The 21,810-nt window shown below is 39.6% G+C and overlaps 1 protein-coding gene across 2 annotated transcripts in view; it reads right to left on the reverse strand.

Annotated features, from left to right (window-relative positions):
* PLCB1 (phospholipase C beta 1) overlaps positions 1–21,810 on the reverse strand; it is an 865,816-nt gene that overhangs the window by 164,616 nt on the left and 679,390 nt on the right. For both annotated transcript variants that reach the window (XM_070382002.1, XM_070382003.1), the window contains exons 13-19: positions 18,562–18,646; positions 17,110–17,287; positions 12,853–12,920; positions 10,416–10,512; positions 8,063–8,147; positions 6,160–6,284; positions 760–914 (exon numbers count right to left, since the gene is read on the reverse strand). In XM_070382002.1, the coding sequence (XP_070238103.1) occupies positions 760–914; positions 6,160–6,284; positions 8,063–8,147; positions 10,416–10,512; positions 12,853–12,920; positions 17,110–17,287; positions 18,562–18,646 (793 nt within the window). The remainder of the gene's footprint in view (positions 1–759; positions 915–6,159; positions 6,285–8,062; positions 8,148–10,415; positions 10,513–12,852; positions 12,921–17,109; positions 17,288–18,561; positions 18,647–21,810) is intronic.

Here is a 21,810-nt window from a genome sequence, read left to right on the forward strand (position 1 = left end):
ATATTTAATAATTTATTTAGAGAATACCTTTATTTTCTCTAATTTTGCTCAGTGTGGCTATTTTTCTAAAACTAACGGTGGGAGAGAAGACCAGATTTCTCCAATATGAGTCACTGATTTTTGTGGTTTTGGCTTTCCTGGTGGCTCAGACAGTAAAAAATCCACTTGTAATGCAGGAGATCTGGGTTTGATCCCTGGGTCGGAAATATCCCTTGGAGAAGGGAATCCCCTCTCCATATTCTTGCCTGGAGAAACCCATAGACAGAGGAGCCTGGCAGCCTACAGTCCATGGGTTTGCAAAGAGGTGGACACGACTGAGTGACTAAGCGCATACACACACACACACACACACACACACACACACACACAGCTTTTGTGGTACATTTCTCTGTAGGATCTTTGCACCTAAAGAAAGGACTAGCCTTTCTTTAGGTGAATCTCAGCAACTTGCTTCACTGATTTTGGATCTAATTTTTAGCCCATTAAAAAGTGGGGCATCTTGTGCATATAGCTTTTGAAAACTTTTAAATAATTTTTAATATGAATATGAAAACTTTTAATGTGAATGAAAACTTTTAATATGAATATAACTTTTAATATTAAAACTTTTAATATGAACTTTCTGAAACTTTTAATATGAATATGAAGGAAGTGAAGACTTTATTGGGAAGTAAATGCTTAATGACTAAATTACTTTACACAAAATAGGTGTTGTTGAAGACTTTTGCTGGGTACAGTCGTGTGATGGGGTGAACATACCTTAACAGATAAAGTGTTGGCCACTATGCCGTCCACGATGCCTTCTGTGAATGGATCAAAGTGCTTGTCAGGTCTCCTCATGAACTCCGGCTTCAGCCTGTAGCCACTCTTCCCATTGTATTCATACATCCCCATGTTTATCTGCATAGCCAGGTCTGTGAATAAAACACACAAACCTTACTGGGACTGTATTTACACCTGGAGCAAGAACATAAGATTGTATTACAATACACTTCTGCTCCCCCTTTAAGAAGAAAGACTTATTATAGAAACTTAGGAAACAGACAAGAAAAAAAAAACCAAGCTGTCATCTCCAAATTCAGAGGTAAACCACTGCCAACAGGTTGGTGTATATTTTGTTTTTCTATTTAAAACATATTCATATATTTGAATATATAAATTATATGCAGTATGTCCATTTCATTAAATATTCATTTGCTTTAATTTTAACAACTGTATAAAATATTTTTGGATAGATATACCTGAATACACGGACTATACCAGGCCCCACTCTGGACATATTTATGCCTCTTCCAAATTTTTATCATTACATATAATGTTTTGATTTTACCACGTTGTTGAGGTGAAATCTTTGAAATCTTTGAAGACATCATTAATGATGCTCTTAGGAGTGAATTCTCTAGGTCAGAAAATATGTTTATTGCAAAAGCCTTTTGATAATTCTTACTAAGATGCCCTTCAGAAAGTTTAAATCTCCAATCCATGTTTTTGAGGATGGACTTCTTCATACTTAACCAACAGTAGATACTATAATTCTTTTTTTAATTTATAGGAAAAATTTTTTCTTTTAATTTTTTTTATTTGTTTGATTACTTACTACCAATATCTAATCACTCCTTGACTTGTTTCTAATGGACAAAGATTCCTGGTCAAAGTTTGCTAAGACTTGATCAATGTATGAAATAAATGTCTACATTATTTGCAATTGCTAGAGCTAAACAAACAAGCTTTAAAGTCATAATGAATTTGAGAAGCTATCAATTTGTTCCAGATTGTCTGAGTTACAACTCATCTCTATTTAGATGGACAAAAAAGAATTTGATAGTAGAATTATTTCAAAGTTTCATGTAACAGGGAAAAGTCAGTGAATTTTTATTTATCATTTTGTAAGTTATTATGACTGTGATACCAAAATTGGATAAACTACCAAAATTATGCTTGAAAAATTAACTTCAAAAGCCTAAAAATTAATTGCCAAGTCATATTTTCTAAAAAAACAATACATAAGCAAGTAGAATTTTTCTCAGGAACAAAACGATACTTACATATTAGGAGATATACTAATAAAATTTATCACATTTCTCACAAAGAGGAAATGAACATATGATCATCCTGATAGATGCCAAAGAGACATTTAATAATATTCAACATAAATTCCTAAAACCAGTGTTGTCATTTAGGCCATGTGTAGATTCCTTTAGTGTGTAAAAGACTGTCTCAAAGTCACAGCTAGCATCTACTCATAGGCATCATGATGTGAAATTCTCATTAGTGTCAAGATGAAGTGTCCACTCTTAATACTATTTGTTAATATTATTTTAGAACAGTCAGTCCAAGGCAAAGAAACACTGAACGGTAATACAAAGGAGAATTTCCTTTTACATATATTAAACCATATTATTAAACATTATAATAATAACAAGGTTATTGGCTCCAGGAAGGTGAAAAATTTATTAATGGAGAAGACTTATAAATTGAAAAAATGGACCCAAATTAACAATGAAAAAGGCAACCTCTAGTATAAAAGACTGATCTCTTACCAAGATTATACATGAAAATTTAATCTGTGTAGATGAAAGGGTTAAATTACATGTGAAAAAGAAACTACGAAAGAAATAGGAGTAAGCATGGATTGATTTTCAGATGTGGAGCTTGTGATTGTTAGAGTAAACTAAGATTCCATAAAACCAAACATTAATCAATCCCATCTCATTTGTCCCATAAAATAAGACAACATAACTTTTATATTAAAAGTACTGCTATAAATGAACAGAAAAATTGATAGCAGTCCTGAATAAAAGCAGAAATGCAAAAATAAAAATCATATCATTCCATCATAGGGGATTGCAGTGCAGAAGTAGAAAGTCAAGAGATACCTGGAGTAAGAGCCAAGTTTGGCTTTGGAGTACAAAAGGAAAAGGGCAAAGGCTAAAAGAGTTTTGCCAAGAGAATACACTGGTCATAGCAAACACCCTCTTCCAACAACACAAGAGGATTCTACACATGGACATCACCAGATGGTCAATACAGAAATCAGATTGATGGTATACTTTGCAGCCAAAGATGGAGAAGCTCTAGACAGTCAGCAAAAACAAGACCTGGAACTGACTGTGGCTCAGATCATCAGTTCCTTATTGCAAAATTCAGACTTAAATTGAAAAGTGTAGGGAAAACCATGAGGCCATTGGGTATGACCTAAATCAAATGCCTTATGGTTATACAGTGGAGGGGATGAATAGATCCAAGGGATTAGATCTGGTAGACAGAGTGCTTGAAGAACTAAGGACAGTAGTTCATAACCCTATTCAGGAGGCAGTGACTAAAACCATCCCAAAGAAAAAGAAATGCAAGAAGGCAAAGTGGTTTTCAGCAGGCTTTATAAACAGCTGAAAAAGAACTGAAGCAAAAGATAAAGGAGAAAGGGAAAGATATACCCAACGAAAGGAGAGTTCCAGACAATGTCAAGGAGAGATAAGAAGGCCTTCTTAAATGAAGTATGCAAAGAAACAGAGGAAAACAATAGAATAAGGAAGACTAGAGATCTCTTCAAGAAAACTGGAAATATCAAGGGAATATTTCATGCAAGGATGGGCACAATAAAGGACAGAAACGGTAAGGACCTAAGAGAAGCAGAAGTGATTAAGAAGAGGTGTCAAGAATACACAGAAGAACTATAGAAAATTAACTTCAAAAGCCTAAAAATTAATTGCCTAAAGGAAATCAGGTCTTAATGACCTGGAAAACCACGATGGTGTGATCACTCACCTAGAGCCAGACATACAAGAGTGTGAAGTCAAGTGGGCCTTAGGAAGCACTACTATGAACAAAGCTAGTGGTGGTAATGGCATCCCAGGTAAGCTGTTTCAAATCCTAAAAGAGGATGCTATTAAAGTGCTGCACTCAATATGTCAACAAATATGGAAAACTAAGCAGTGGCCAGAGGACTAGAAAAGGTCAGTTTTCATTCCAATCCCAAAGAAGGGCAATGCCAAAGAATGTTCAACTACTGTACTACTATGCTCATTTCACATGCTAGTCTGTTTATGCTCAAAATCCTTCAAGCTAGGCTTCGGCAGTATGTGAACTGAGAACTTTCAGATGTACCAGCTGGGTTTAGAAAAGGCAGAGAAACCAGAGATCAAAGTGTCAACATTCAATAGATCATAGAGAAAACAAGAGAATTCCAGAAAAACACCTACTTCTGCTTCAATGACTATGCTGAAGCCTTAGACTGTGTGGATCATGGCAAACTGGAAAATTCTTAAAAAGATGGCAATACCAGACTATCTTATCTCTTGAGAAACCTGTATGTAGGTCAAGAAGCAACAGTTAGAATCTGTCATGGAAACTCACTGGTTCAAATTTGGGAAAGAAGTACGACAAAGCTGTATATTGTCATCCTGCTTATTTAAAGTATATGCAGAGTACATCATGTGGAATGTCAGGCTGGATGAATCACAAGCTGGAGTCAGAATTGCTGGGAGAAATATCAACAGCCTCAGATATGCAAACGATACCACTTTACTGCCAAAAAGGGAAGAGGACCTAAAGAGCTTCTTGATGAAAGTGAAAGAGAAGATTGAAAAGGCTGGCTTGAAGCTAAGCATTCAAAAACTAAGATCATGGCATCTAGTCCCATCACTTCACGGCAAATAGAAGGGGACAAAGTGGAAGCAGTGACATATTTGCTTTTCTTGGGCTCCAAAATCACTACAGATGGTGACTGCAGCCATGAAATGAAAAGATGCTTGCTCCTTTGAAGGAAAACTATGACATACCTAGACAGCATTATTAAAAAGCAGAGACAGTACTTTGCAGACAAATGTCCTATAGTCCAAGCTATGGTTTTTCCAGTAGTCATGTATGGATGTGAGAGTTGGACCGTAAAGAAGGCTGAGGGCCAAAGAACTGAGAGTCCTTTGGACTGCAAGGACACCAAACCAGTCAGTCCTAAAGGAAATCAGTCCTGAATATTCATTGGAAGGACTGATGCTGAAGCTGAAGCTCTAATACTTTGACCCCCTGATGGAGGAGCTGACTCAATGCAAAAGACCCTGACGCTGGGGAAGACTGAAGGCAAAAGGAGAAGGGGAGCAGAGGAGGAGATGGTTAGGCAGCATCACTGACTACGATGAATTTGAATTTGAGCAAACTCCAGGAGATTGTGTAGGACAAACATGAATTTGAGCAAACTCCAGGAGATAACGGAGGACAGTGGACAGTGAGGAGAGTGGAGGACAGCCTGGGGTACTGCAGTTCATGGGGTTGCAGAGGGTTGCAGGCTTAGTGACTTAACAACAACAAAAATAAGAGCACAAACTTACAATGTTCAACACTCAAAGAAATGAAATGAAAAAGAACAAGGAGATATTTGTCTGAATTATTACTATTATTTAATAATACTTAACCAAGAACACAAATGTGAGGGAAAAACATACCATATACTGCTGATTGAGAAGAAATCTCGTGCCACATTTTTGATGTACAATTTGGCATTGTACAAAGGCTCTTAAAACTTTCACTTAATTCTATTTTAGGAACTTTTCCAAAAGAACATTAGGAGATAAACTTGATAATTTATATTTCAGCCTGTTCTCAGGGCATTATTTATAGCAGAAAAAAAAGTCCTAAAGTTCAGTGATAGGAAATCTGCTTTTGTTAATTCTGAGATGTACTTAATATATAGCTACTAAAATTCATGTTTCCATATAATAAATATATATGAAGATATATATTTTAACAAGGTATTAAGTGAAAAAGCATATATATGCATAGCCAAAAACTTACAGATCACAAAGCCAGAAGTTAACAATGTTGAGAGAATCTCTGAGTGGAAACATTCCTGGAAGTTTTATTATTTTCTTTATACTTATTTTGAATTTGTAATATTTTTTAGAATAAATGTGTATTACTTTTAAAAGTGTAAAAATTTGTTTGAAAATAAGTAAAACAAATCTAAATAAAGACATCTATAAACTATCAGAGATAATTCCTCAATATTCAAAATTTGCCTTTTTTGTAATGATATTTTCTTTATGAAAATGTGTTTTGTTTGTTTTTTCAATCCAGTGTGGCAGTCTTTCTCCTCCTTGGGATGATTTTCAGGCACTTGGAAATGTGGCTTTTATAGGATGGAAATGAATACTAACTGTGACTTACCCACTGTTTGGAAATTAAGAGCAACCATTTGGCAGCCTGCATTCCAGAAGAGCTGAGGCATATAGTTAGATGAATCCACGCGTGTTCCCTTTGGATATATCCTGCTAAGCTGCATTTTGTTATATCTGGGCCATCATGTTAAGTAGTGAATACAATTACAAAAAGAATTAGCCAATAATACTAACTGAGAAGCTGCTTCCCATCTTTCTCTGAGGGGGAAATGAATTAAAGATGGATGATCTCATTGAACTAGTGAGTGAAATACGTAAAAAGCTTTCTGAACAAACAGAATAAATGTGCTTTTATAATACAAATGGAGTGTCATCTTTGCAGAGCCTTGTGGGTAAAAACTAATGAAGCAGCAAAAATGGTTGAGTCAATGCAATTTTTTGGAGATTATTAAGGACTGGCTTAGTGATTAAGGACATAAAAGGAAATCCAAATGTAGCAAATCATAGGACAGGATGATATTGTGCTTGGCAGAAGCAGATAACATGAACTGTACAGCTATTTTTGAAATGCTCTCTGCTCATTTTCTTAATCTTCTCAGGAAATGCTCTTTGCCAAAACTATGGTACTCTTTATGACTGATAACAAGGTTAATATAGCACAGAAGACTTTGACTCATATTTTGATTCCTACCATCATCAGTTTTCTATCCTGAGAACCTTTTAGTTATTGAATGATGCTATATCTTTAAAACACAATTAACTATTGCTATTACCAAGCTTTAAAGACTGCTCCTGCCAATGCAGGAAATGCAAGAAACACAGGCTAGGTCCCTGGGTTGGGGAGATCAACCTGGAAATGCAACCTGCTCCAGTATTCTTGCCTGGAAAATCCCATGGACAGAGGAGTCTGACAGGCTACAGTCCATGGGGTTGCAAAGAGTCAGACACGACTGAGCAACTGAGCGCACACACACACACACATTACCAAGTTTGGCAGAGGTCAGCTCAGGTTCTGGGCTTGACAGGGGACTTAGGCCAAAGAGGGTTTGAAATTTAATTCTGAAACTTGTTAGCTGTATGATCCAGGACAAGTTATTTCCCTTTTCTGTGCCTCAGTTTCTTCATCTATAAAATATATATGATACCTATATCATAGGGCTGTTGTGAGGATTACATTAAGACATAACAAAAGTCTACCATGTAGTTAGTACTTATTGATTACTAATGATTATGTCTATCATCACTTTGTTTATGGAGTTTACATCTGTTTCCTCTCCTATTGTTAATGAACTTTAAAGATGATATTTTTTCTTTTATATAACTAGGACATTTAATATTAATTTTATGAAAAAAATTCTAATGTTTATGACATTTTATTTTAATTCAGGAATGAAATTAAAAAACTGTCATCAGGAGTCTCAACAAAGCCATTATTAGTAATATATATTTATTATATATATTATATATTATTAGTAATATATATTTATATTCTCATCATCCCAACTATTTTCCAAATGGATGTCTATTACACGTAAGCATGTGAGACACCAGAAAGGTATCTCTATTATCTATATAATATTCTTTACGCACATCATATTTTACATATGTATAAAGTACACACACACATTTTACATATGTGATCCCTAACCCAAACAGCAAGCCACAAAGCTGGTATCATCATTTCTGTTTATAGGTGAGAAAACTTGGAATTGCCAAGGGATATAGAGCTTGATGGTGTGAAGGTAACCTGAAATTGTCCTTTACTCCAAGGCCAGTTCTCTTCCCACGGGCCAGACTATCCTTCTCACCACTGCATATGAAACCTGAAAGTATTTATCACTCCCAAGTGACAGACTTTAGCCATTTCATGAAGCTTTCCCTTATAAAAGACAAAAATTAAACCAATAGCACAAGACTTCATTTATGTCAATTCAGCACATGTCCAAGGATACTCTACAAATTCCACCGGAGACTTTGTAAGTTGCTCAAGACCTTTGGTTTCCACAAAGGAAGACATCTCGAAGCTTCTATTTCTTTCTGTGTTAACGACAGCAAAACAAGTGAGAAATAAAATTCAGTGTTATAAATAATAGCATATAAGAAGTAGGCAAATGTCCCATGAAACTGAGGGCAAAGACCCTCAAATAACTTTTATATTTAATTTTAATTTTCAGTCTTAGTTGTATCTTCTAATATTTGCTACCTGGTTAGGTGTTGTGCAAGTGAGGGACACGGTGGCCTCAGTGTTAGAAGATGAATTTTAGACATGGAGAGTGTGGCCAGGCAAGCTGATCTGTCAAAAGAGGACCTTTTGTTCTAAATCCATTTGGATTGGTTTCTTGAAGCCATCACTGAGAATTAACAATACAGACCACGACCACATGTACATTCCTGCCAGATGTCAGCACTTGACTATACCCACATTGTCATCACCTCAAGCTTGTAGGTACCCTTTTGGTTGAAAGAACTAATGTGACCTTAGAATTTTGTTATTTTAAAGCAGAAGGATCCTTGAACATTTTCCAGTTGGATGGCCTCATTTTCAGATTACATGTCAGGGGCCACAGAGGTGAATATCCTAGAAGGTCTCAATATTCTTGGACACGGAGCAACATCTTGAAAGCGAAAGTCAAGCTTCCAATTAGAGTGAGAGAAACCAAAAGAAGTTATCTTAGTTTAGAAAGACAAAGAGCCAAACAGCTTCTCTGACCTCTTTCCAACTAGAAATCACACTGCTACATATAAAGACATGTGACTTGGAGCTCAGTGATTTAAACCAAGTTACCGTCAGGCATTGTTCCCTCTTTGATGCCCATTTTCCAGAGTTAAAGCCTCATTTTTCTTCCCAGTCATTCCCACATTCCTCCTTTATCCACCTCTTCACCTTCCCCGATTTAGTCAGCTCTAAAGGAAACGCTTGCTTCTCTTGGCCCATCAAAATTCTACTTTCATATGACTATTTTAAGCACAGCTGTTAATTAAAATTAAGTTGCTTTAATAGGTTCTTTGTAAACTATGTGCAGTGTTCTTTTGGAAAAAGTGAGAAAATGGTGTAAGATACAAGGAGAAAGTACTTGTTTGTAAATCTTTGGCTGGTGCTGTTGTTATCAGGTTCTTAAGGCCTAAATGTACCAGCTCCTTCCCAGTTTGGCTACTTGTCTGGGAGCTTTTGAATCATGAATTAAGCAAACATTTAGCAGCCAAAGACAGTCATAGTAATATAAAAATAACCACTTTATAGGATGTTTCACAGCTTGTGGTAAGAAGACTAGTAATTGTAACATCAAACAAACTGTTGAAATTTTTATGTCTAAACCTTATTGAAAGTTAGGCTTCCCTGGTGAGTCAGACAGTAAAGAATCTGCCTGCAATGCAAGAGACCCCAGTTTGATCCCTGGGGAAGGGAATGGTTACCAATTCACTATTCTTGCATGGATAACTCAATGAGCAGAGGAGCCCGGTGGACTACAGTCCATGGGGTTGCAAAAAGAGTCAGACACGACTGAACACTTTGATAAAATGGCTCCTTTCTCTTGCATCCAGTATGGATGGGTTGTCGGATGAAGTAAAACATCAAGTGATGTGAAGTTAATTATATATTCCCCTAAGTATATAAAACATAGGCTGAACAAATGAAATGTGGGTCAACCGATTTGGTTCCATTTCTATTTATCAGGATCGATCAAGTCTCTGCTTCCTTTTAAAGGATGGCTAAATAGTTTATTTCAACACTGTCATTTATATAATTGCCCTGTGTGGTCATGAATGAAAAACAATGTAAAATCCTCAATTAACTGTACTCTGGTCAGGTATCTTTTAGATAATCATATATAGCCTATAGGTCTATTTAGAATTTTGGGAAAATATCATGGAATATGTTCTCATATGGTTATATAGATGTATACAATACATATAAATATATACTTATGTATATCTGGGGTTTCCCAGGTGGCCCTAGTGGTAAAGAACCTGCCTGCCAATGCAGGAGACTTAAGAGACTCTGGTTTGATCCTTGGGTTGGAAAGATCGCCTGGAGAAGGGCATGGCAACCCATTTCAGTATTCTTGCCTGGAGAATCTCATGGACAAAGGAGCCTGGTGGGGTCTCAAAAAGCTGGACACGATGAACCTACTTACCATGTATGTTTATTTAGATATATAAAAATCAAACAGTAAAGACATGCATATTTTAAAAACTTCATAGAATAGTTCTAATAAGGGTAATATTTCTTTGGTCTAATTATCTTGCGGGTATAATATACTCATTATATACTACACCAGGGGTTTTTCTCCAGGGCAAACTTACTTTTTGAAATTTCAAATGACTCGAACTTGACTGGCTGGATATAGTTCACCAGATTAGACATCTCTTCTGTGGCCATGGCCTCGCTCCCTGCGGTCCCCTGGAAGCAGGAGTAAAAGCAGTGTTCCCAGAGTCAGCATTATGTTAGTGAGGGTTGCTTTCCCAGGGCAATGATCAAATGACCCATGAGGGCAGAAAAGGATCACTCCTTTTCTGAAAACAGTTATTGCCAACAGAAAATGGATCAGAGGAGAAAGGAAAAGCAGCACCTCGCGTTACACAGTGAGGGGTGGGCCAGGGCGCGCTCCCGAGCACCCAGTTCCAGCAGCGTCAGGACCACCCGAAAGCTTGCAGGAGAGCAGCCTCCCAACCCTCCTGAACCAGGATCTGTAATGTACTAAGGTGACCCAAACGCACAGCAAAGTCGAAGAAGCCTCGAGCTGTGTCCCATCTGTCAAAGCAGGGAGTCTGCAGGTGATGTCTGAAGTTAATATATCGAGAATTCATTGTACAAGACATGCCGAGGGGTCACTGTGCCCGTGCCCTGCAACTACTGAAGCCCGCTCACTCTGGAGCTCCTGGATTGCAACTAGAAAGTCTGTGTGCTGCCAGGAAACAGTCCCTCTGACACAACCAAGATCCTGCAGGCCACAACTAAGAGCTGACACAGCCAGATAAATCAATAGTTTAAAAAGAAGTCATCATACAATACGAAAATGAGCATGTAGGTGACCACTGGATGAATGGAAAATTGTTATTGAAAAGGGTCGCCAGTGAAAGTGGGTTGGGGTGGACAAACAAATATTGCTTTTCTTTAGAACCTTTCCGATCGGCCTCCCTTCCTAGCTCCTGGGCGCCGATTAAGCAAGCAGCACAATGCATCTTTCCCGCTGGCTCAGTGGTAAAGAATCCGGCTGCAGTGTGGGAGAAGACAGGTTCGATCCCTGGGTTGGGAAGATCCCTTGGAGAAGGAAATGGCAACCCATTCCAGTATTCTTGCCTGGGAAATCCCATGGACAGAAGAGCCTGGTGGGGCCACAAAGAGTCAGACACGACTTAGCGACTATACAACAATACATAGAAGGTCAGGAGCTCAGGTTCTAGAGCCAGTCTGAGGCAAGTTACTTAACTGTTCTGTGCCTCAGTTTGGTCACCTATAAAATCAGGAAAAAATCAGTCTCAATAACAAATAGAATTCTTGTGATTATTAAGTGTGTTAACTTATGTGAAAGAGCTCAGAACAGTGCCTGGCATATTAAAGCCTCATGTTACTTTAGCTAATATTAGCTATTCTATAAATACCACTTTGATGAAGTTTTTAATAAAGAAGAAAACCTACACTGCAGTAACTGATATGGGCAGACCTCTGTAGGCTGATTTAACATTTTCTCCCACTTTTAGAAGGCAGAGTACAAGGGAGACAAGGTTTCTTCTGAAAACTTCTATAGCAAGATTAGTATTAAATGCTAAATAGGAAACAGCCATTGTAAATGGTTATCCAAATAGTTTTAAAATGATCAAAAGTTACTGATAAAAAGTTCACACAATTGAAATAATTCTCAAGAAAAGCTACTTTGTAATAGTTTTTCTTCTGGGTATTAAGTTGAAATTTAGTGGGGAAAAAATAATTAAGAATTTAGACTACATTCAAGGAAATAATTATAAGAGGAAGAACACTATGTCAGAACAGCTTATTATTTGTTATTTATCTTTATTAATTAAATTGTAAAGATATAATTACTGAGACATACTTTTCAATATATTTGAAAGCAGATTCAGTATAAATGTTTTGAACAGGACTCCTGCTAAAAGTTTTAAAATGTCAATTGACCTATCCTTGATTTGCTTCTAGAGTCTGTGCAATTAATACTTCTGAGTTATTTGGGGAATCTTGAACTTCTAAATATTAAACATACGTAAATATTCAGTAGAAATCTCTAGTGGTTCCAAAATTATAAGAATGGGGAATTCCATGAAGGTCCAGTGATTAGACCCCAGGCTTCTACTGTTGGGGCTTGGATTCAATCCTTGGTCAAGAAACTAAGATCCTACAAGCCAGGCAGCCAAACAAAGGTCAAAATCACCACGAGGAAATTAATGTCAAGTTTACAAACATTTTTCCAAACCTCATGTCTTCTCTGGACTTTGGACCATGACATCCATTTAACTGCCTCGAAAACTGAAGTGGGAAGATGGAGATCACAAATTTTGAACTCACCCTCAAGATACTACATTTGATGAAAGACAGCCTCAGCAAAACTGTTCCTTAGAACTTTGCTTAACACAATACTTGGTTTAGTGATCAATTTTGCATTTTCAGTTTTAAACTATTTTTACCACTAGATGGCAGAATGTGACCAGAACTACATTCAGAGTGAGCGGACTGGAATGGCAAGTTGGTGAAAACTCTCTGACCAGAAGTCAAGCCCTAGAAACCTACCTCATCCATTGAAGACTTTTTACAGTCATCATCATCGTCATCATCGTCACTCTCTGTATCAGCTTCTCCTGTCAAATTTTAATAACAGACCATGAAGTAAACAAGCAATTACAGGTTTGAAGCACATGTGACATGTATATTTACCAAACATTTCCTTGAAAGTTGGCCTTTCACTAAAATTATCCTTTTGGATATTTAAATTTTATTAATTATAAAGCGTTATACTGGGTTTGAATTGTTTTTCTATATTTGATGTGTGAAATTTCCAAACTCTATAAAAGATGCTTGTCTTAGCATTTTTATCTATGTTTTGCAAAGCATAGGGCATCTTTTACAGTTAGCTCTCTCTGGTACACATATCCTATCTTGATGTATACATCCTCTTTCAGGGTCTCTATGACCTAAAACAGATAAACAATCACTTTTCCATCTTTCCCTTTTCTTCTCAGCCCTAACTCTTCATGCGATTCTTGGCCAGTGCTCAGTGACCTTGGCCAGAGAGGACTTCATGGAAGTGGAAGTAGAGGACAAGAGCTGGGACAGGAACAGGGGCTATAGCAGCAACCTGATTCTCCAGAACTGTAAGGTACTGACTGTATCCTGTGATTTGCCCGCAGGCTTATCTGATGGAGGCATTGTTGTCTAAGGGCTTCCCAGGTGGCACTAGTGGTAAAGAACCTGCCTGCCAATGCAGGAGACAGGAGATGCAGATTTGATCCCTTGGTTGGGAAGATCCCTGGAGGAGGGCATGGCAACCGACTCCAGTATTCTTGCCTGGAGGATCCCGCAGCCAAAGGAACCTGGCAGGCTACAGTCCATGGGGTCGCAAAGAGCTGGACACGACAGAAGCAACTTAGCAGGCACACAGGCATGAACTGTTGTCTAAACAATGCATGTATCTTTACAAATGGCATATTCTATTTAAAAGGGCAGAATAAAATGGATGAATCTTAAGTAATTATGCATGGGAATCTCCCTCAGTCAGATCTCATGCAGTTTCATATTTAGCCAATATGCTGGCTTTTCAGTAGATTGTTTTTCTCTCTAAAGTTGAGGTGGATGTTTACATCCTTAATCATCATTACATACTTAAAGAGTCACATTGGCATGCAGCATTATGTTCTTCACAGCTCTGGGATTCAGTTAGACCCAGTGATATCAGTTACATAACAAGATTTTCAAGTAAAAAGTAATGAAAGCATACTTCTAAATTGTTTGATTTGACTTCCAGTGTCCAGACAGTGCAATAGCATAATAAACCCAGTAGATGGCAATCATGGCTCGACAACAAGGCAGTTTACATGGGCCAGCACCTCCCCTTCCTGCCATCTATAAATTAACTCCCCTGCTCGGGCTCTGTAAAAGGCACTGCCACTGCCTCCAAGAAGATTATTAATGTTTTCATTTGGCTGACAACGAGAGCAGTGGGCAAAGTATTCATGAAATAATCTTCAGAGGAAAAAGTTGTCTGGGACCAACATGGTTTATTATTTACGGCTTGTTTGTTAAAGAAAGCCACATATAACTGTTTTATGAAGCTAATATTGTGTTAGTTAATAAGGGTGAATCAATTCCACTTTGAATAGAAAACACTGCTTATTCTATAGAGATACATTCTTTTAAGAGGTTGATGCAAAATTTCTTACAGTCAAATTTATTGTCTCAAGTTTTGGTAACCACTTTTTTTTTTTTTAAATTAAAGAGGAGGTTCTTTTTATTGACTAATTTAAGTGTGCTTCATGCTACAACACACCAGAATTTCAAATAATCATGCCATTCTCCGGTTTATGTGAGAAAGAAAGGATTTGTCATCCTTTATGAGTAGGGATCTGGTTTCTCCCTTAGATTTTGGAGGGAACTTGAAGGAATCCTGTTGCGTAATGTTAATAATAATAAATTATCCTAGTTCTTTAAACAAGCGTACAGGCAAAGGGCTGGATCTCTTGGGGGAAGATCCCACCAAGAGGTGCTAAGAAAAGTAGATTAGCTTTGGTATAAGAAATATTTCATTTTTCAAGTTACTTGATTTCCCAATACTGAGCACACCGACAAGCCAAATGGCAAATTAGTAGCAGTCTTTATTCAGGGGCCCACTTACATATATAAATGTCAAAAAATTTCCATCACAATAAATAAATATTGCACAACAAAGAATGGGGCTGGTTTAGGAAATCCACTGAATTACTAACAGATTGTAGCTCTTTCTCTGAATTAAGCAATAATGTTCATCGCCTGTAAAAATCGTCATTTGTGTCATGCATCCAGTTAATAAGAAGAAGAGAACTGGCGAAGGTAAAACAACAAGCTCCCACACACAAGGGAAGACTTGGTTTACTCAAGGGATAGAATCGTGCTGGGAGATTGGTGGCCTGTTAGTGACTTGCTTTCCAAAACTTCAAAAAGAACATTCTCACTGAGACTAGAAGTTATTTTTGAAAAAAAGAATCAGAATTGTGTAGTTATGTTTTAAACACACTTTTAAAAACTACCAAAAAAATCTTTCTAGGAATTACATAATGTCTGTGGACAAGGATTTTAATGTAAACAATAAAAGTAATTGGTAACTATGATGGAAAAGTAGAAGAAAAGATAAGTCAGGCTCTTGATGAATTTTTTTTTTTTTTTCTGATTTACCTAGAGTTTGTATTTTAACTTTTTAAATTTATTTTTAAATCTTTTAATTGACATATGATAGATATACAGAGAAGTATGCATACCACATGTGTACAGTAATGGTACCCAGATCAAAACATAACCAGTGTTCAGAAGCCTCCTTGGGTCCCTTCCGGTCACCTCTTCACCAGGAGTAACCCTCTCTTGACCTCCAAAAGTCCTGGTTAGTTCTGCCATTTCTGTACTTTATATAAATGGGATCAGACAGTGGATACTTACTTTTGCATTTGACATCTTTTCCTCAACATTATATTTCTAAATGAGAGTCATCTATGTTGTTGTGTGCACTGAAGACTGCTACACATTATTCCATGAGGTGAATATTGCACAATGTATTTATCTGTTGATGTGCTATTCTGAATAGTGCTGCTTTAAGCAGTTCTTGCCCATACTTCTTGGTGAGCATCTACATGTACTTCTGTTGGCTATAGACCTAGGAATAGAATTCTCTGGGGTACAGGGACTTCATATGCATCTGTTCAGTTTAGCTTCTGTAGAGGCTGCCAAACCCTTTTCCAAAGCCACTGTCCCAATGTTAGCTAAATTTTTATTGAAGAACTTTCTAGATTCAAGCTTAAAGTTTGCTTCACATATTCAGCCTCCAATCAGGAGATCTTCATAATGCCATCACTTCAGATCTTTTCAGACTACCAAGATTCTGACTAGAACTGGAAAAAAACTTAGACTGAATGACAAATAATTCAAAGGAAATGGGTGACTGCTTTGAATTCTTTTTTCGTCAATCACAAAAGTCTATTTCAACTTAAATCTAATATGAAAATAAATGATACTAAACATCATCTAGTAGCTCTAGTAGATAATTCAAGTAACCTACCATTTACATTTTAAAAGAGTTCTGGAAAATATGGATGAACTGAATGACTCAGAACTCTTCAACAATGAGAATGCATTTGGTGACCATCTTGGGTCCAGATCTGCAGTTAATGTCAAGGGATCACTGTCCTGAGAAGCTTAAAAATCACCTGGCTCCTCCAGAGATTATTTGGCTTATATGGCGACCTCCCCAAAATGTCCATGTCCTGTGAACATCTCCTGTGTCCTGTGAATACATGGCACAGGGGACTTTTCAGATGAGATTAAGTTAAGGACCTTGAAGCGGGAGAGATTATTCTGGATTATCTGGATAGGTCCAGTGTAATGACGTGAGTTCTTAAAAGCAGAGGACCTTTTCCAACTGTGGTCCTAGGGAGACATGGTGACGGAAGAAGTGAGATGGGATCTTGCTGGCTTTGAATTTGGAGGAAGGGGGCCATGAGCCAATGGATGTGGGTTGCCTCTAGGAGCTGAAAGTGCAAGGAATGATTCCCTCAAGCTCCAGAAGGAAAAGCAGCCCTGCTGATGCCTGGAGTTCAGCCTGGTGAGGTCACGTGGGCCTCTGCCTCACAGAACTGGGGGCTCATATGTTTGTGCAGTTTTAAACCACTGGCTTTAAAACAGAAATAGAAAACCAACACAGTTTACTGTGCCCAGGTGGAAATGTTAAAAGTCCTTCTAAGTTACTTCCAGAGCAGCCGTTCTTAAACCCACACATAACAGAGGAATGAGAGTCTACCAGCCTCTCACCGGCTCCTGGGGACGAGGGCTCAAACACACTGGAGGAGTCGCTGTACGTGTTGGAAGCTTGTTCTGAGAGCTTCTTCTTGCCACTTCCTTCTGACGACTTGTGTGATTTCTTCTTATTTTTCACCAAAATTTTGTACATTAAATCCATAGGACTTGGAAGGGGAACTCCAGATTCCAACTAAGAAAGAAAAACACGTTCTTTAAAAACACTGACCTTTCCTTTCAGATTCTATCCCCAAACCCAAGGACTGCATTAGATACCACAAGCTTCTAGACTGTTCTTTACTACCTTCAACACAGCTCATTAAAGTATCTTATGTAGGGGCTGGTTCATAGCTCTTCCTTTTTTCACATGAAAGGTATATTTTAAATACTGTACCCTTTATTTTTCCACAAGAAATACACATGAATACAGCCATAGACATGTATTGGGTGATTTGGCCTGCTAACCTAAAGTTTCATGAGTTTTCTGTTGGGCATGAATCCAACCATCTTGATTTAGAACAGATTGGAAGGCCTCGGCTTGGATTATCAAAGGATGGAAACCTGTCACAGTGTGACTCCTGCCAGGAAGATGGCAAAGACAAGCAGGAGCTTCTGGGAAAGTCCTCAGAATCCACTTTTCAGATGATGCAGTTTAAAAGCAGCAAAGTCCTCATCCTGGCATGAGACTGTAAAGTGGCACATCTTCTTGGCCTCAGCAGAAGTGGACTGGGTGGCTTCAGATTTACCTACTGCCCTGAGATTCAAGCTGTTTGCAAGCCTTGTTTCTAGTGTATTCAGCTTGTCCATCTAATGGGGAAAATCAATTTCCCATGAGAAGGATATTATATATCAGACAGCATGTGTGCAAGTCTCAAAACACGTTATTTTTAGAAAGTCTATGGGCTTCTGTAAGCGGGTCCTCGATTCTTCACTTGCAACCAATTTGAGGACTGGTGTGAAAACAGGAGAGACGGGTGGAGAGTGGGGCAGGGGCTGAGGAGGGAAGAGGCAACGAGACCATCTTTCTGCTGCTTTCCTTCCCCAAGCAGGGATACGGCCACAGCAACAGGGCAGCCTGGATTGTGCTGGGCACATGCGGAAAAGAGAAGCGTGGCCAGCAGGGGCAGGCTGGAATGCCCCCCACCGCCTTCAACGTCCTGTTTTCCTGGCCCGCGTCTTTCAGAGGTGAGGATCCCAGACGTGCTCAAAGCCTGCGCCCCGGGGCTCCCTCTGTGGGCGGATGCTGTGGTGGGGATTTTGCAGCCCCGGCTGGCTCTCGAGGGGCAGGGAGCGGAGCAGGGTGAGGGCAGAGGAGCAGTCAGACAGGGGTTTGCCCCCTCAGGGGCTCCCCGCCAGCCTCCCGAGGGCTCACAGTCAACTGCGTGACACACACCAAGAGACAGACACACGGAGCGGGCTAAGGGAGCCCCCCTAAGCCGGTCATAGGGATGGGCTCAGAACGCTTACCGGGTACTTGTCCAGCGGCTCCATGAGGAGGGCGTCGCCAAAGATGAGTCTGCAGTACTCCGCCATCTTGGCTTGCTGCTTCGGCCTGAGGGGAGAGAGGCGAAAGCGGGCGGTGATGCAAGAGGCGCCTCACTCAGCATGGCTGCACCGTACAGGTCACAGACAGACGGCATTCCTCCCCTTACCGTTGGGACTGCTTTCATCTTTCTGAATTCCTGCTTGCAATTCCCACTTGTGTGGATGTGAATGCCACAGGGAGGTGGAGAGAGGAGGCTCTTCCACCGAGGACACAGATGGAGGGGACAGCAGGTCACCTGCCTATTCCTGGATGCTTGAATGTCCCAGGGTTAGAGACTCAGTCCCTTTTGGTTAATTTCCCAATTCTAAGTCAAATGCCAGATACTTGGGGGTAGAACTCATTCATGACTCTATGTGAATTTTTGGGTGAGATTTGTCTAACAGATGGAGTTGCACTGCAAAGAAGTATTTAAAAGGAGGTGAAGAAACAGGGAGGAAGGTGGACAGAGAAAAAGAGAGAATCTAAAAATGCAGAAGCGAAAAGGCTGACAGGCAGAAGTGTGTCCACTTGGGAGAGGGCACTGAAGGAAAGACAAGTGAAGCAGGCATCTTGGGGAACGGTGTCTGCAGCCCTTTTGTGCACAAGAGGGGCACAAAGCTGGTGTCAGCCTAATGAGGTGCCAGGGGAACTTGGTCTGATGGGAAAAGGCTGGAGCTGTTAAGTTGGTTGAGCTGAGTTCCAGGCTCTCAACCTCTCAGGGTCTATAAAAAGTAGAGGAAAATAATTGTTCTTGGAAAGGGGCAGAGGATGCTGAGGAGACGAAGTGAAGTCATAGATGCAAACACCTTTGAAGAGGAAGATGATCCCAATGCTGCAAGGAAGCCTCTGCCAGCTAGACGGGAGGAATGAGAGCCTGCTCATGTATAAACAGAGTTGATACGAAGGAACATCCATAATCTTTGAAAACTGCTTCCCTTGACCTTTTAAAAAGCCATTCTCGTTCTGTAGGATGTTAAATATCATTATAAAGGTATCCAATTCCATCAGGTTTTATGGACTGTGATTTTGATCTATAGGCTGTTGGACTGGATTTCCAATAGTTGTCTCTACGTGCTGCAATGTTAATACATTTTAGCAGAACTGGGGCTGTAGTAAGAATAAGTAAGTGATAAAACTTCTTTACTACAGTGCAAATTGATTAACAAATGTAATTCTAATTTTCATTCCTTTTACCATGACTATTATACCTGGATCATGGACCATGCTTTTTCCTGGGAAGGGGGATGTTTTGGGGGTCAAATCATATTGCAATGGATCCATAGGGAAAGCACTCTTCATATCCCCTTTCTAAAAAACATATATTTAGAGGAGGTGTCAAATGAGTTCTCTGGGCTTCACATTCAAGCCCAAGTTCACTACCTTCTTGAACTGCAAGGGGAGGCAAAGCAGAGCTTCACAGAACTTGCAAAACTCTACACGACAACTCCCAAATTCTCATGACACCCGTTTTGACCAGTTGGGGATTATCCTGTGTGACTCACGCAGCCTTTGGAATATCCTGCAGTTCTCCCAGCAGTATCACTGATGGAGGAAACCCTGCCAACTGAAGAACTGATCCTAAAAGCACTGGGAGTGGTTGTTAAAGGATAACGTGTTATAGTTGAGGGACAAGCAGAAGTGGCTGATTTGGCAAAGCATCCCTGGGCATTCACAGTTCAGACGCCTTTGCCCAAAAGACAGCTGGTTCCAGGGCTCCACCAAGCCAGTGGGCTCTGCAGCTGTAGATTAGAAAAGCCCATTGAGCCTGGGCCTACATGTTCCATGCTGCCCCAGGGTTCTCCAGGTGAGTGGAGTGGGTTGCCATCCCCTCCTTCAGTGAACCACGGTTTCTTAGAACTTTTCACTATGACTCGTCCGTCTTGGGTGGCCCTGCACTGCGTGGCTCCTAGCTTCGTTGAGTTACACAAGCCCCTTCACCACGGCAAAGCTGTGGTCCATGAACAACAATAACAATGTGAATAACAACAGCAACTACTTTCCAGGCTGCACAAAAGAAACTGTCCAACCCTTCCACTTCACTTTCATGGAATGATGCTATTAAATGGAGTTTTTCTGTTCCAAGTGTGGTCCACAGATTAGCAGCATCAACAGGGTTTGGAGCTGGTTAGAAAAGCAGATTCAAGGCCTCCTGGGAAGACAGGCAAGTTCCATGTTGGAATCTCAGGTTCTGAGTCAGAAAGGAAGGAAAGAAGGGAGCAGGGCTCAGGGGTCTCAAGAGGCCCCCTCTGGAGGATTCTCATATACACTCAAGTTGGGGAACCACTGTGATGGGTGAACTAACTCACCAGGTTCCTCAAGGATGTCACTTTCCTTGAGAGCCCCAAGTTCCTTTGCTCAGAAGCCTGGAGTGAAAAGGAAGGATTTATTCCCTAACACCCTGCTTTTGGGATTTCTAGTGGAGCTGTATTCTCACTCTTAGAGGAACTTCAAGATGATGTCCCAGGTGTGTCTAAACAGGTGGCAGGTAGACTCTGTCCTCTGTCATGCGGTCCCCAAATCAGACCCTGGGGAGGATTTTGCTAAGCCAAAATCTTACTCGATTCCACTAAAGAATCACCTCGGCTTTTAATGCTGCAGGTGCCAGAGCTCTGTCCCCAGGCCCCTGATTCACTGAGCTGGCAGTGAAGCCTTGGAACTTGCATTTGTAACAAGCCTGCAGGTAATAAACAGCTGGTTAATGAACCTCAGTGTTTAGAGCAGTGCTCTATCACTTCACCAAATCACCTGGGGTCTTAAGAAAATGAAGATTCCAAGGCAAAGACTGGGGTGAGGCCTGAGATTCTGCATTTCTAACAAGCTTCCTGATCATGTAGATGCTGCTGGTCCATGGATCAACCACACTTTGGAGAGCAAGGATCTGTGTTTGACCTAAACTCTAAAACCTGCTTCACCATGAGCCAAGATGGGGATAACAAGAGGCAGTGTCCATGGATAAAGGAAGATGTGTTTGAAGATCAAACACACATGCACATCTAGAGGGGACCTAACTAGAACAGAAAGCAAACTGAGCAGAAGAAGTCAGAGGAGAACAAAGAAACTTTAATTGTGGGTCATAATTGCACAAACAAGGCATTACATTTGCCATGAGAGAGAAAAAAAAAAATCCTAAAGCATTTAGAACATCAACACTGGCTACCATGGAGATACAGTGAGAGGAAAATATTCACAAA

This window comes from Bos mutus, chromosome 13, assembly GCF_027580195.1.
Source record: "Bos mutus isolate GX-2022 chromosome 13, NWIPB_WYAK_1.1, whole genome shotgun sequence".
NCBI classification, from domain to species: domain Eukaryota; kingdom Metazoa; phylum Chordata; class Mammalia; order Artiodactyla; family Bovidae; genus Bos; species Bos mutus.